The sequence below is a fragment of the Pan troglodytes genome, chromosome 8, assembly GCF_028858775.2.
Source record: "Pan troglodytes isolate AG18354 chromosome 8, NHGRI_mPanTro3-v2.0_pri, whole genome shotgun sequence".
In the NCBI taxonomy this organism is placed as follows: Eukaryota; Metazoa; Chordata; class Mammalia; order Primates; family Hominidae; genus Pan; species Pan troglodytes.
In genome coordinates, this window is record NC_072406.2 from 74911803 (window position 1) to 74928560 (window position 16758).

Consider the following 16758-nt stretch of genomic DNA (forward strand, 5'->3'; position numbering starts at 1 on the left):
CCACATTTTCTTAATCCAGTCTATCATTGTTGGACATTTGGGTTGGTTCCAAGTCTTTGCTATTGTGAATAATGCCGCAATAAACATACGTGTGCATGTGTCTTTATAGCAGCATGATTTATAGTCATTTGGGTATATACCCAGTAATGGGATGGCTGGGTCAAATGGTGGGACTGTAAACTAGTTCAACCATTGTGGAAGTCAGTGTGGCGATTCCTCAGGGATCTAGAACTAGTTAACTAACTCTTTACAGCCTGCCTGGTTACTAAATCTCAGGGCTAGGATTAATAAATTCATTCATTTGCGCGTTCAACAATTTTTTTTTTTTCAAGACAGAGTCTCACTCTTGTCACCCAGACTGGAGTGCAGTGGCATGATCTTGGCTCACTGCAACCTCCACCTCCCAGGTTCAAGGAATTCTCCTGCCTCAGCCTCCCGAGTAGCTGGGATTACAGGCATGTGCCCGGCTAATTTTTGTATTTTTAGTAGAGACGTGGTTTCACCATGTTTGCCAGGCTGGTCTCAAATGCCTGACCTCAGGTGATCCGCCCACCTCGGCCTCCCAAAGTGCCGAGATTACAGGCGTGAGCCACTGCGCATGGATCAACATGTTGTTATTGAGCACTAGCTACTTATTATTCTAGGTGCTGGAATACAGAGAGGAACCAAACAGATAAAAATCCTTGCCTGCACAGAGCTTACCTTCAGCTAAGGGAGACAGTCAAAAACAAGGTAAGTCAGTATTATGCATAGGAGATTGTAAGGTGGAGTGTGCTAACAAGAAAACTAAGCTGGAAGGGGAGTGGGAATGTGTATGTGTGCGTGTTGAGGGAGGTGGAGTTGACAATGCAATTGTTGCTAGAACAGGTAACTAGGGAAGGTCTCACTCAGAAGAGGACATTTGAGGAAAGGCATGAGAGGAGTGGAAGCAAGCCATGGGAGTATCTGGGGGAAAGGTTTCAGGCAGCAGAAAGAGCACATGCAAAGGCCCTGAGGCAGGAGTGTGCCTTGCATATTCCAGGGACAGTAAAAAGCCAGTGTGCTGAGACAGAGAAAGCAGAGAAAACAATGGGAGATGAGATTAAAGAGGTAAGGGATTGGCTGACATTGGTACTTACTGAAGAAAACCCCTCCCTATGTTCCTGTTAACTGGGGTTCTTCCACAAAGTCAACACATCTAAAGAAGCCACTGATGAAACAGGCTCCCCCTTGGAAAGACCATCTCGCCTTCCAACCTCTCCATCCTGCAGAGAGGAAAACCCAAGTTTGGCGTTGGCAGTCAGGTAATTCATCAGATCTGGAAACCACCTCATCAGCATCCCCCTGGCCAACTGGAAGCAACCGTGACGTTGTGCTGAACGCACTTGCAGAGTCGTGCTGTGGTCTCTCCGAGCTCATCACAGCACCTCCCTATGCAGGAGTTTCAATTCAAGGTCATTTTTGGTTCCTTTCAGTAGCAGACTCAGAACCAGACCTATTCAAGTGTCGGAACAGGGCAGACATATTAATAGCTAGACCCCAGTGGGAGTTCTATTTTCCATTTCCTCCTCCCCCATATTTATTTGTTTCTTCCTCTCCTCTGTGTGGTAAAGGTGATCTTGCATGGTATTTTCAGATGAGGCTTAAAAAGGTGGAGTGGAGGATGGGAAGATGACACCCTGAATTGGAGCTCACTCTTTCTCAGTCCCTCAGGCTGGAGTTGGGCTCCCTGGGTTCAAATCCCCATTCTATCACTTAGAAGCTGTGTGACCTCAGTCAGGATACTCAGCCTCTCTGAGCCTCAGTTTAAAATTTTGAATTGGGGCCAGGTACATTGGCTCATGCCTGTAATCCCAGCACTTTGGGAGGCCAAAGTGGGCAGATCACTTGAGGTCAGGAGTTCAGGATCAGCCTGGCCAACATGGTGAAACCCCTTCTCTACTAAAAATACAAAAATTAGCCGGGTGTGGTGGCGCATGCCTGTAGTCTCAGCTACTTGAGAGGCTGAGGTAGGAGAATCACTTGAACACAGTAGGCCGAGGTTGCAGTGAGCTGAGATTGCACCACTGCACTCCAGCCTGGGTGACAGAGCAGGATTCCATCTCAAAAATAAAATAAAATAAAATAAAATAAAATAAAGTAAAAATATAAAAATTTTAATTGGGGATGATGATGACATCTTCCTCAAAGACTTATCATGAGAATTCAATGTGGTCATTTAATTCTGTTTCAGGATTTAGCCAAATTTGGGTGCTATTTCCCTTTTGTGGGGGGACTTTTCATCACAATGAGAAGGATGTCTTAGGACTCCAGGACATTGAGAGGTGGGTGTCCAAAACATGTGGTTGTCTCTGCATTTCCACTCAAAGCAGAATCTAGGTATTTTCCAGGTGCTTCCCTCTTTCTGCTGAAAGTTCACTTCATCTCCATCTGGGTGGTCCCAGCCTCCCAGGCTGGTAAGCCTCTTGAATTCTTAAGAGCAGACAGAGAGGTGGGCCCTCTGTGGTCTAGGGGAGAAGTGGCCCACTGCCTCAAATGGGAAACATGTTCTAACTGTATTTATTCCCTTGCCTGGGGCAAAAGCTGAAATTTTCTGGTCTCATGCAGGGAATTAAGGAAAATGTTTGTAAATTCTTTGGAAGGAGAAACATGAAAACAACAAGCAAATATCCTTTCTAGAGAAGGAGATTTTTAGCATGTGAATTTGCAGATTATACCCTTCTTCCTTCACTGTAACTTATCTTTTGGGAAAAGGGCACCCAGAATTTGGTGAATGTTGTCTAATGGCCACAACTTATTAACCCTATGTGTTCCTGTAGACAGGGAAAAAAATTACTACACAGTTATGTCAGAAAGCCTCCCACGACAGGGATAGAGCAAACAGTCAATATTACTTCTGGCAATAAACCAATGAATAAATAATACATCAGGAATAGCTACAGCATTCCATAGAAACAGCCAAAGAAATTATCTTAAGATCATTGTAATTAGAAAAACATTCCCATGAAATGTGTCTGTAACTCAGTGATTTAAATGAATAGAATAATGTTTTCCTACTGGCTCAGATTACTACTTTAGACACAATTTATCATGGTGTCTGATGAAGCTCCAATGGCAGGAGCCCTTCAGATTATGATTTTAAATTGTTCTGGCCTATTGATGGTGGCAGCAGCCCATCTGGAGCAGCCGCTTGGGGGATGCCAGCTGCAGCAGGGGAGGCACAACCAGGGCTGCGTGCTCTGCGGAGCCACCCGGGGCCGGGAACACGTGGGAGTCCAGGTCCCCACCAAGTTGGTGGGGAGGGAGCCCTGCGCTCTCAGGTGCCCCTGCAGTGACCAGCTGCAGCTCTGGACCCAGGCATCCCTCTGCTCTTGGGGCCAGGAAGCCCCCCTTGCCCCTGCAGGCTAGGAAATGTCTGCTCCTGCTCCCTGGCCTCTCCCCACTCCCGGCGCCGGCTCTGATTTTGGAGCAAAGTTGTGTCCAAGCCCGTGCACTGTCGCAACCTGGCCAAGGGTGCGGGTGCTCAGGGCAGCACTGATATGCCAGACCCGCAGCCCACCCCCTACCTCGGCCTCCTCCGGACTTTGGGCACCAACAGTGCCAGAGGGAGGCTGGGGGCGCTGAAGATGGCTCAGCGCAGGCCTGCACCCCTTGGCACAAACAGCCAAGGCACCATGGATGGCATGTTGATGGTGAGAGGCAGGCAGGTTCCTGGCCAGAAAGGGGCAGGTCTCTAGTGAAACTCCACCTTCAAGCCAAGGACAGCCTGAATCCTGGGGACCAGGCTGCCAGTTCCGGGTGGAGTCCAAAGCCCAGAGTGAGAACTTATGGTGCTTTTTCCAGGCTTGCCCATGGCTGAGCATGAACCAATCAGCACACACTTCCCTGCTTCTGAGCCCATTAAAACGCTGGACTCAGCCAGACTCAGACAGAAGTCAGGACTAACAGCTGTGGGAAGGAGCTACCCACTTCCGGTCTCCTTGACTCTTCAGGATTACCTGCCTGCAGGTACGAGCTACCCACAATGGGTCTCCTCTCCACTGAGAGCTGGACACTTGCCAGGACGACCTGTCTGTGGAAAGGAGTTACCCACTTTGTGCCTCCTGAGAGCTGGACACTTGCCAGGACGACCTGTCTGTGGAAAGGAGTTACCCACTTTGTGTCTCCTGAGAGCTGTTCTGTCACTCAGTGAAGCTCCTCTCCACCTTGCTCGCCCTCCAGTTGTCCAGGCACTCCATTCTTCCTGAACGCAAGACAAAAACTTGGGACCTGCCAAATGGTGGGACTGAAGGAGCTATAATACAAACAGGGGTAAAACACAACCCCCGCTCTCCATAATGAGAGAAGAGCTGTGGCCCTTCAAGGAGTTCAGACCTGGGGGCTCCCCAGGCCAGCGTTGTGACACCTTCTTTAGGGCTCTGTGGTTCCTGGTGTCTCCAAGCTTCTGGGCACCACTGCGTTTCTCAGTGCCCACAATGGAAGCCGCTTGTAGTACACCTGGTCCACCATCAGCCACGCACAGAGCCAGCACCTGGAGCTGGCCTCCCCACTGCAGCCAGCATGCCTGGCTGTGTGCAGTGGCCGGAACCCCTTCACACTCACACATCCCTCGCCACTCTGCACATGGCTCACCCTTGACAGGCATGGAGTCTGGCCAGTAGCTAGAGCTGAGTGCAGCCTGCCGGGCCAAGTGGGTGGAATGAGCCCAGCGGTCCCGAGGAAAACTTGGGCAAAGGTTCCACTGGCCACAGAGGTTTCCAGCTGGCAGAGTGACACCCTAAAGATCCTGTGACATTTTCCGGGACATTATCATGACCACAGACTCAGCATCAAACAGTTAAATGACCTTCACAGAAACCCATGGGATGAACTTAAAGAGAAGCCATATGAGGGATTCCTGCAGGTAAAAAGCCTGCCACAATGTAGATAACCACCTCTGCCTTATCACATTGGAAAATTATGGCTGAGCTATGCCAGGATTTTGTGAAGGCTGAGGCAGAAGACAAAAGAGCCTGGCTTAAAGATGTATAGACCCACCAATTCCACTCCTATTTCTAAACCCAAAGACATGTCCACCAAAAGACATACGCAAGTATGTCCATAATTGCCCAAACTTGAATCAACTGAATGTCCAGCAATAGTCAAATGGGGAAATTAAACATTCAATGAAAGACTACTCATCAACTCAATAATTTTTTTAAAAAACCAATTGCTACACACAGCAACTTGAATTAATCTCAAAACATGTTGAGCCAAAGAAGCCAGCCACCAAAATACATGCACTGTGTGATTCCACTGACATAAGATTTTGAAGCAGACAAAACTAATCCACAGAGAAGGAGATCAGAGTAGTGGTTACCTTATCTAGTGTGCAGGTAGGGGTTATGGAATTAGAAAGACACGAAATAGCCTACTGGATGCTGGACTGTTCTATATCTTGATTGGAATAATGATTCCATGGGTGTGTATGTATCAAAAACTCACCATCTGCACACTTAATATTTGTACGGTTTACTCTGTGCAAATTATGTCTCAATTTAAAAATGAAAAAGTAGGAAACAAAAAATTAATATAGAGGTAAACAGGATGTATGGTTTTCTGGGTGGCTTTTGTAAGACTCAAACTAAAGAACTGTGGCTCCTTTTTAAGGAGAAAATCTGAATCCCATACAGATAGACTTGTCCCAGGGTGACACCGTGTTTGTTCATCATAAACCGGTACTACTGAGACTTTTGCCGGGCAGTGGGCTGGCTGGTGGCAACACAATGGGAAAATGGGACTGTCGTGGACTCACTCTATAGGGGAAGCAACACTTCAGAAAGAAACAACACACACAATTCTATCACTTTGAAATGTGATAGAGACTATAAGAAGAAAAATATACAAGACATACACGAGATCTTTTACAAGAAAGAACAAAAGGGAAGCCTACTTTTGTTTGGGAAGTCAGGAAAGTCTCTGAAGAAATCACATTTGAGTAAAGATGTGAAGGTTGGGTAGGAGTCAGCCAGCAGAATTAAGTGTAATGGGAAAACATGGAAGTGGAAGCGTGTGTGTGTGTGCATGTGTGTGTGTGTGTGGGGGGGGGGAGCATGAGTAAAGGTCTTGAGCTGACTGCCCCAAGGAGCTGGGAGAATTCTAGTGTAAATAAAAGTTACTGAGTGGGAGGGGAGGAGGGAGAGAAGGCTAAGGGAGGAAGGTAGACAGGGGCCAAGCTATAGAGCATTTTCTGGGCCATGATTAGAGTTTAGATGAATGCCAAGTATAATGGAAAGGGTCAGAGGGTTAAGTAAGATCTGATTTACATTTAAAAGAGATCACTGGCTTCCAAGAAGAGAATAAAGTAAAAAGAGATCAGAACGGTTAGAAGAACCAGATAAGACTATTGAAGTAATCCAGGAAGGAGAAGGCAACTTGAACTAAGATGGTGGCAATGGAAATGGAGAAAGGTGGATGGAAATAAGCTAGCTTTTCGAAACAAACTTACCTCCTCTTCTGATAACCTAATCACTCTTCTAAAACTAGTTATTAACTCTAACCTGTGCTCTCTCTCTCCCCCCCACATCCTACTGAAACACATATACACACACACAGCAGACCCTCACCCTCTCAGCCACTAGATCCCAACTGTGATGAGAAAGCAACAGCAATGATGCCCATACAGGGCCTTGCTAGCAATTCCAGGGCATTATTTAGTTCAAGGAAAGGAAATCAGGAGTAAATGCTAACATTCATTCAGGGTCACCTATGTGCCAAGCATTGGGTTAGATATTTTCACATTTGTTGTCTCGGATATCAAATTGGATATTATTATCCTCACTTTAATAGGTGAGGAAATTGCAGCGTGAAGAGGTTAAATAATTATTTTATTGCAGCCTCATAGCTATTTTAAATGGCAGAAGTAGATTGATTTCAGAGCTATCTGATTCCAGACACCACATTCTTTCTACTACACTCTGCAAATGATTCTTTTATCAAAGGTGTATGGCTTTTTAATAACAAGACACCAAGAAGAGTAATCCACAGGGATGGCTTATTAATGGTGACATTTTAGATTTTCAAACACCTGGTCAAAGGCAGATACCTTTGAAGAGCAGTCTTCAGAGGCTCTGGGACACAGCCCCTTAGGCAACCTCGTACTCTAGTCCACCTGTGATTAACTACAAGTCCACCTCCATGCACAGGTGCCCTGGATGCCAGTGATATCTGAGAGCAACCACTAAAGGTCAAAGGTGGCTACACAACCTCAAAAAGTGGTGACATCAGAGCTGAGTTCAGCCCAGGTTTGCTGGGGCAGGTGGAGACTTGAATAATACTGAAGTGTCTTAAGTTGGGTTTCACCATAAGACAAATGGATCTAGCTCCTGCCTTGGAAAACAGCATAGCCTTGTGGGGAGGGAAAGGGTAAGAGTGAGAAGCTCGCCAATTCTAGGTTTTCCGCCTGCTTTAACAGTGACTTTGCCCAATTACCATAAACACATTTCTTTGAGGTGGCCACGTGACCAGAGACACCATATCCTGGGGACTCAGGGAAGAGGGATGAATCCACAAGGGTTCAATCAGAGAAGCAGGGCCACTCTGAGTGATATAGAACTAGGGATTTGTTATTAAGATGAGCACGATTGTGGGAGCTGGTGAAGGGGGTGATGGCAAACTGCTTCTGCACCTGGTGGGGGCCTAAAGCTGCTGTAGCTGGGCAGCTCTAGTAATCAGGAAAGAAGGCTAGATCTAATGTAAGGAGAGCAACATTAACTGGAAGCGTGAGAAAAACTAGAACTGTCACCAGTGGAGGGTGTCCAGGTTCTTGGCATCTTGAATGAAGAAAATGGACAAAATGCACAAACAAAGCAAGGAAAGAACGAAGCAACAAAAGCAATTTATTGAAAATGAAAGCACACTCACAAGGCGGGAGCCAGCCTGAGCAAGCAGCTCAAGAGCCTGGTTACAGATTTTTCTGGCCTTCAAATACCCTCTAGAGTTTTCTCATTGATTACCAGGTGTACACCCTATGTAAATGAAGTAGTGGCCTGCAACCAGTCTGATTTGTTGTAGAAAGTGACCAATCAGAGGCTGAAGTGAAGTTACAAAGTTACGCCCTATACAAATGAAGACTTGCCCATGACCAGTCTGACTGGTTGCAGGAGGGGACTGATCAGAGCTATTTTCAATTTTTCATCTGCCACGCAGAAGGGCAGTGGGGGGCAGTGCAAAGGGAGTAGCCTCTGGTCCTTTTGTTACTTGGGCATGGAAAGCTGGGGTTTTCCTTTTGATTTGGTTCTAGGAAGTCGGCATGAATTGGCCTTCCATTCCCTGCCTTCAGACCCTATTCTCCTGCCTCAGAACAATGAGGGCAGAGTGGACCCCACGTATGCCTCTTATTGCCCCCAATTTTGACAATGTGGGGAACCTGCAGAAGCCAATACCTTCTCCATGAGACTGCACACACAGTAAGTTTGCAACTCAAGAATCTGAAGGAGGAGATTGGGTAGGAGCTGTAGGAGCTGAAGGAGCTGCAGGCCCAGGCACTGCTCCATGGCAAGAGGATGAACCATTAGGTCAGCATGAGCTATGGGGCCTGCCTGACACCTACACCAATCCACAAAGAGTGGCTACCGCTTCCTTCCCTTCTGCCTTCCCAGTCTCATGCAAATTTCTTTTGTGGTCAGTCCTAGTCTACAACCACACAGGGAAGACAGTTCTGGGAAATATTTCCAACTTCGCTAAGTTGACACAGTACCAAGCCCCTTCAAGGGGAGACCTCTAGAGAAAAATAATTATGTTAACTAAATATTTTATGGTATTGGTGGAGTGGAAAGAGAATTTCTATTCAAACCTATAGTGCGATCCTGGCCAGATCCTTTGACAAAAACAAACAAACAAACAAACAAACAAAAACACTTGAGCCGGCCATGGTGGCACATGCTTGTAGTCCCAGCTACTCAGAAGGCTCAAGTGAGAAAATCACTTGAGCCTGGGAGTTCGAGGCTCTAATGAGCCATGATTGCACCACTGCACTCCAGCCTGGGTGACAGAGCAAGACCCTGTCTCAAAAACAAACAAAACACTTGAAATTCAAGTATGAAGTGGAGGAGAGCCAAAAATCAACTAATAAATTATTAGTGAGTGCTGATTATATGCAAAGCCAAGTCGTAGGCATCACTGTGAAGATACAGACAGCAGCAGGATAGGATTCCTGCCCTCACTGGAAGGAAGATAAGGTAGAAAAGCGCCACATATGCATTACACACTTAATACTCAACACTCCCGGGGGCTCCTGCAGGATACTTCCAAAGGCTGCCTGCTGATTGGTTGACAAAACAGACTTGAGCATTCTCAGACTCAGGTTCAAATTCAGCCTTGCCCCCCACTAGATTTATTTGCTTAGTCACTCTGAACTTCCATTTCCTGGTTCATAAAGTATAGTTAGTAATAATACTAATATAAGTTGGTTATAAAGGTGAAAAGAGATTTTGCATGTGAAGCACTGGCACACAGCAGGTATTCAATAAGTTGTAGATATTTTAATGTTGGTGATCATCATCCCTGTTCCTTTTTAGACCCAAAGCCTACCTGAGTAGATGCATGACTTTAGTGCCAGGGACCTATGAGCTTGCAAAATACATATATGTGTCCAATCTCTTAACGATCCGCAGTTTGGATAAGCTGATGTGTTTCCCATATTCATATATTCATTCAGTAAATAGTAAGGGCCTAATACTATGCAAGACACATGTGTTCAAACCATGTTCTAACAGCACAGCAATATAAGTCAGGGGGCTAAAAGCCTCAAATGGCTAACGCAAACAACATTCTTAGGAGCCGAAGATCAGTTCAGCAAATATGTCCTGGAACTTGAAAGAAAAGGAAGAGGGGTTGAAAGAAAAGATGCCTCACTGTCACTTATAGTGGTCAAGGAAGATTTCAGAGAGCAAGTGGCATTGGGGTTCAGCTTGGAAGAATAGGCAAGATTCACACCAGGAAGGAGGAGGGCAGCATTTCTGGGGCAGTGGAGGCTGGAAAGCCCATGATGTAGTCACAGGGGAGCGGGGAGAGCAGAGTGGGCTTGTCAGGTAGTAAGTAGGTTAAGAAGCAGACTGTGCGGGGCTTTGAATGCCAGGGTCATGAGTTCAGACTTTGTATGGTGGACAGCAGAGTCACTGAAGGTTTTCATAGAGAGAAGGGGCACAATGGAAGCCAAGTTTTAGGAAAACGAAGGTGGCAGAAGTCTATTGTCTGTATAGGATTGAGGAGAGACTGTAGGCAGGAAGGCTGACTGGACATCCTGTCACAGAAACTCAGAACTAGAAAGAGGTCCAGTAATGAGACACTGAGAGTGCAGGGAGGACTGCAGGGACTCATGGGAAGGGAGAAAGCAATGTTCTTGATGCCTGCTTGCACATAAGGAGTGACTAGAGGTATGAGAGATGAGCCGGAATTCCAAGACTGGGCAGCATGAACAGAAATAGGGAAGCCAGGGCTGGGGTGTGGAAAGAGAAAAGAGGCTGTGTTCCACATGGAGAGTCACTGAGGAGCCCTGAAGGCACAGGCAAGAGATGAGGGCAGAGGAAAGATGGGGGGTAACCTCCAGAGAAGGGCAGACTGAACTCGGAAAATGCCTGAATATAGGGAGGGACAGGAGGTACCGGAGAAAGAACAGAGGCCTGGCCTCCCGGGAAACCTAACGAAAACTTCCAGTTGCTGATGGAAGACAGTGAAGACCTCCAGTCCTTATAGTTCTTCCTGATCCACTGGTGCTTGTTTCTACAAGGGAAACATCACATTGCAGACCTGCTCAATGGCTAAAGAAAAGAGAAAACTCAGACCATTCCCAAAGAGAGAGAGTATTCCCTCAGAAAGAGTTGAGCTATTGCCCACATCGTGGTCATGATGCTGCATGTGTCAGAGTCCCTCCAGAACCAGACAGTGCATTCAAAGTGTTGAAGAGTGATGATGCAGAGGCCGTTTGCAGAGTCAGGCACCAAGGACCAGCCACATTCATACACTGTCATCCTCCTCATCCTGAAGGGGAGCAGAGGGAATGGAGTTACTTGAAGCCTAGAGAGGGCCAAAGGGGTAGAACCAGATGCCCAATTGGAGTGGTGGCTATAGGAGAACATAACTACTGCCCAGAAGAGCAAGACGAATAAATACCCCAATGTTTCTCTCCTCCCACCTCCCTATTTCCTATAAGCACTTCTCATTAGCCAAACGACCCAGAAGCCACAAGACAAGGAAGTCTAGCCAATGCAATCTGCAGTGCTCAGTCTCCCGAGGCACAGAGCAGGTCAGAAAGGTGTGGAGAATGGATCTTGGAGAGAAAATGGAGAATAATGAGAACATTGGCCCGTTTTCTTCCTTAGTTCAAAGTTCTACTTTGAGCAGAAGTAGACATGATTAATTTTTATTATAAATGATACACATTTGCATGGTGTTTTATGATTTCTAAAGTATTTCATATAGATTCTCCTTTTTGAGCTACACAGTATCCCTATGAGGTAGAAAACACCATGTTATTTATGTCCATTAAACTCTGAAGTCCAGAGACATTAAATGACTTATTCAAAGTCACACAGTGAGTGAATTGTGAAGTCCGTGTTAGAAATAATGCCCTTTAATCCTTAACCCACTGCTCTTTCCCAGGTGTGAAATTAATCTACCTGGGAAGGTGCCCCTGCTGTAAAAGACAATAGAACACAGCTGTCCAGAATGTGGCATGTCTTGTGGCCCTGGCTCAGTTGGGTACATAGAGCTGTCCTGAGTTGTTTTCAATAAGCAAATATTCCTGACACTTCAATTATCCCAACCCAAACAATGAATACATTGTGCAAGAGGCTTCATAAATTTCATTCAGTTGGATGCAATGAGAATAATACAAGTCAAAGCTTTGTGTGTATTCCCTCGAAAAAAAAAAGAAAGAAAGAAAGAAAAAAGAAACCACCCAACAAAACAGAAATTGTTGTAAGGAAAACGTCTAGGCTACAAAAAAGAGGCAACACAGGCTCTGTGTTCATCTCTATCCCTGTATCTCTGCAGAGAAAGTGTCTTCAGTCAGGAACCCCAGTCTCTACAAGTCAAAGCAGGAATATCAGCCTTCTTACACTTGGACAACTCCAAAATTGTGTGATTGGTAAGATTTTTTTTTAACTTTCCTATATTTGATGTCTTGTCCTCCTCATGTACACCCTCCTTGTCCACTTCCTCTACCCTACTATCATGGGCTGAATTGCACGCCCCTCCCCACCGGCAAAAGGTATTACTGAAATTCTAACTCCCAGTACCTCAGAATGTGGCCATCTTTGGAAATAGGGATGTTAAAAAAGTAATCAAGTTAATCTGAGGGTGTTACAATAGGCCCTAAGCCAATATGACTCGTGTACTGTGAAAAGAGGAAATTTGGACACAGAGACGGACACATAGAGGGAAGACATGCATGGAGACATGGAGAACACACCCATCAACCAACCAATGAATGCCTGAGGCTACCAGGAGCTCAGGGAGCCCTGGAACAGATCTTTCCCTGGAGCTTTCAGAGGGAGCATACTCCTGTGAACGCCTTGATCTTGGACTTCTGCTCTCCAAAACAGTGAGACAATAAACTTCTGTTGTTCTAAGCCACCCAATTTGTGGTACTTTGTTTACAGCAGCCCCTAGGAAATTAATACACCCACTAGATGTATGCACATTTATATCAAAGATATAGCCAGGAAAATTGTAGTTATTTTATTGGCAAAACTCAAGGTTTCATACAAAAATGTCGAGAGAAAGTGCTGGAAAAGGTTTATATAGATTACACATTGATCCTCTTTTCTAACTCTGTAGAACAGGAGTGGATTAAGTTTTGTGACAATATCTGACGCATGGTACCAGAATTAATAATGACGCATTTGGTTCCAAGTAATAGTATATCCATATTAAGATGGTTTAAACAATGAAAGCAACATCTTGGCTCCCACACCTGAAAGTGTAGATCTACTCTGGGCTTTAAGCATGATTTTATTAAGGCTCTGGATTCATTTCTCTGTAATTCTCTTCGCCTTGCCTCTTTTGTGTGTTGATTCCATCCTCAGGCTGGCTTCCCCCATGGTATCAAAATCATTGCAGTGGTTCCAGCATGCGTGTCTGAATCCAACACTTCCTGGAGAAAGAATGCTTTTATGCCCTAGATTCTTCAGCAGCAGTCCCAGATGTGGTGCTGATTATTCCATTCCTAACCAATCCTAGGGGAAAGCCAAGTACTGATTGGCTATGCTTCACTTGTGTGGTCCAATCACTGTGGCAAGATGCTTGAATTTCCCTAATGGCTTGGACCATTCAGGACCGCCTGCTGGAGGTAGGGATGAGTGACCAGATATGCAGGATACCCCTGAATGGAAGATGATCACAATGAACATTGAGGAAGCACCACAATGTCCAGTTCAGAACTAAACCCTCTGCATATTGCAAAGTCTAATCTTGTCAAGATCTGATTGTTAGAACATTAGCTTGAGCTAGACCCACCTGCTTAAATGTGGAATCTAGAATATGAAGATTTCATTTACTATCTGAGGAGGGCCTATAAGTTGAGGAGGTGAGATTATATTTATTTTATTTATCAAGCACTGTTCCAGTTACTATGGCTACATAAGAAGTTATCTCAAAATGTGGCATCTTAAAATAACAGTCATTATTTATTATCTCTCGAGGTTTCTGTGGATCAGGAATTCAGGTTGAGAGTAGTTGGGCAGATGTAGCTCAGGTTCTCTCTGGTGGTTGCAGTCATTAGGTGGCTAGTCATTAGTCATTAGTGGCTAGGGTCATATCAAAGGCATCATCACTAAATGTATACACATTTATACCCAAGGTGGCACTTCGCTGGGGAATTCAACAGCTGAGGCTTCTTGGACTTCTCTATTCCTACGTTGTCTCTTCATGTGATCTCTGCAGCATGGTGGCTTCAGGATAGGGCTCTCAAGGGTGTGTGTGTGTGTGTGTGTGTGTGTTTTGTATCTATCTCTATCTCTCTCTCTACACACACACAAACACACACACAGAGAGAGAGAGAGAGAGAGAGACAAAAGCAGGCGGGTCCTTATCACCTTCCATGACCTAGCTGTAGAAACCAGCAGCTTCACTTCTGCAACAAAGTGTGCATCAGGGAAGTCACAAAATCCCTCTGGGTCCAAGGGGAGAGGAAACAGACTCCACCCAGAATACAGAGTGGCAAGGTTCTAGCAGAGCATGTGGGACCAGAAAATTACTGTGTCCCCATATGAAAAATACAATCTGCCACACACGCTTATAACATTTATATACCATAGACTGTTCCAAGTGTGTTACAACAACAAACTCATTTAATGGAATAGGGTACTAGACTTCCTTTTATAGATGGCAGATGCTGTGTGTGCCCCACCCACATCTTTTTGGCCCTCATCATTTCAGCACCTACCAGCTCATCTTCCAAATGCAGGATCTTGGCCCGAGAGCTTCCACTGGCCTCTGGAGCCTGGTGTGTTCTTGCACGCAGCAGGCCAGATGTATTGGGGAATAGATTTCCTCTAGGAGCAGCTATCAACAAATAATTGGCAGGAGTTGATATATAAATGCCCTGGCTCCCTCGCCCTGTGGTGGCAGGATGGGATTTGATTCTGAGGCATGTGCTCTATGCTGGCTTCCACAGTCCCCCATGCAGTAAGCTTCAATGGCCCACGGTGGCAGCTTTCTTGACAATGCAACTCCATTGTCTGCCTCTTTCCCTGTCTTCTTCCTACCACCACACTAGTGTTTCCTGTCCCTCCCAAATAACCTACTCAGATTTGAACTTTTCTGGAGGAGCCCAAACCAAGACTTTTAACTTGCCCAAGATCACTCAGTTAGGAATTTGAACCCAGATTATAATTGTAGGTAGCTTTAAGAGGCACTTTCTTAGCACCTATTAAGTGACATTAGAGAAAAGGCAGTGCCGAAGAGCCCAGGAAAAGGAGGTAAAATACCTCCAGTCTAGACTTGGGATGTTCCAAAGTTACAACCACCAAACACTTATTGAGCTTATACTATGAGCCAGGCATTGGGCTACATGCTAGGCGACCTTGGCTCACTGATTCTGGGATGGATATAAAAATTCTTGGCCAAATTCTTCCTCTTAGCTGTGATGAAGAACATCATAAAACTTTTAGATGAGAAAGCCCTGCTCTAGTATAAGATTCATTTTGCTAACACTACTTCTGGGACTTCAGCTTGGGCCGCTGGGATGGGGCTAGAATGAGCATATTAGTTGGGGCTGCCATAACCAAATACCATCGACTGAGTGGCTTAAACAACCGAGATTTATTCTCTCATGGTTCTGGAGCCTGGGAAGTTCAAGGTCAAGGTGCTGGCCAGTTCAGTTTCTGCTGAGAGCTCTCTTCCTAGCTTTCAGGAATCTGTATCCTTTCTGTGTCCTCACTTGATGGGGAGAGGTCTCCTTTCCTCTTTTTATAAGGACATGAATCATGTTGTATAAGGGCCCCACCTTATGACCTCAGTTAACCTTAATTAGCTCTGTATAGGCCCTTGCTCCAAATACAGTCATACTGGGGGTTACAGCTTCAATATATGAATTTTGGGGGACACAATTCAATCCATAGCAGTCAAGTTCTAGCATAGTTTTCTGCAGGGGTTCACACCTTTTAAAGCATTTTAGTTTTATTTTATTTAGTTAGCAATCATTACCCACAGCAAATCGAGGGTGGAAGCACTTTTGACCACAAAACATAGTTTTAAAGTCTAAAGAGCATAAATATTGTGTGACTGGATGGGCCAGTGCCCTGTCTTAAGGAAGCCCTGCCAAAGGCCTCCCAGGGCAATTCATGCTGCTCCATTCATGGGAGACTGCAGTCCCCCATGTAAGTGCCTTCATTAAATCCTCTCCCACTTGTGCTCAAACTCAGGGGGTTTTTTGTTTTTTGTTTTTTTTATTTTTTTCCTGAGAACATGCTGTCTCTCTCTGAACTTCTAGGTAATATCTGCATGATTAAAATAATCTAGATTAGAAGTGTGCTGCTTTAGCCAGATAGCTGGGTTTCACAGCAGCCTGCTGGGCCAGCCCAGCCTTGGGCTTTAAACAAGGAACTCCAGTTATTGAATCTAATCTTTCTCCCTTTTCTCTGTCTTCATAGGCAAATCGACAATCATCGATTTGTTGACTGAATACCTGTTAGGTGTAAGGCACGGTGTCATATGCTTTCCTTGGGGCTTGCCTTCAAGCGGCTAACAGAAATAAGAAGAAAACAGGTGAAAAAGACAGTGTGATAAGGCCATGGTGGTGAATTGTGGATGCCCTGCCCTGTATCCACTTGGGAGAGAGCCTCTACAACATGCTGGCAACTTCCCCCTCACTGATTCAAATGTTAATCTCCTTTGGCAACACCCTCACAGACACACCCAGGATCAATACGTTGTATCCTTCGATCCAATCAAGTTGCCACTCAGTATTAACCATGACACCTTCTAAGCCATCATCTCCTCCTAATCCTCCCATAACAATGGGTATAAGTTATGAAGGTGGGTTAGAAACTAGTGCCTATCCCTCACTAAGTTGCCAGATGGATTTAACAGCACCTCAAAGTCAACATGCCCCAAGTCATAGTCTTCTTTACCCATGGAATAAGCTGGCTTGCTACTTCCCTACATCTCTGAAGGGCTCCACCATTCCTCTAGCAACCATGCTCTCAAAGCTCAGAGGGAGGAAAAGGAAATGGATCTAAATGGAATTCCAGGTCCCACGCTGGATATTTTCACACCTTACCTCATTTAATACAACAA

General features: G+C 45.4%; 1 protein-coding gene across 1 annotated transcript in view; it reads left to right on the top strand.

The window, feature by feature from the left end:
* LOC745796 (talanin) overlaps positions 1-16207 on the top strand; it is a 30420-nt gene extending 14213 nt beyond the window's left edge. The window contains exons 3-8 of the mRNA XM_054660077.1: positions 645-732; positions 1169-1433; positions 2213-2303; positions 6171-6178; positions 12041-12106; positions 16113-16207. Of these exons, the coding sequence (XP_054516052.1) occupies positions 645-732; positions 1169-1433; positions 2213-2303; positions 6171-6178; positions 12041-12106; positions 16113-16207 (613 nt within the window). The remainder of the gene's footprint in view (positions 1-644; positions 733-1168; positions 1434-2212; positions 2304-6170; positions 6179-12040; positions 12107-16112) is intronic.
* Positions 16208-16758: the final 551 nt, after the last annotated feature.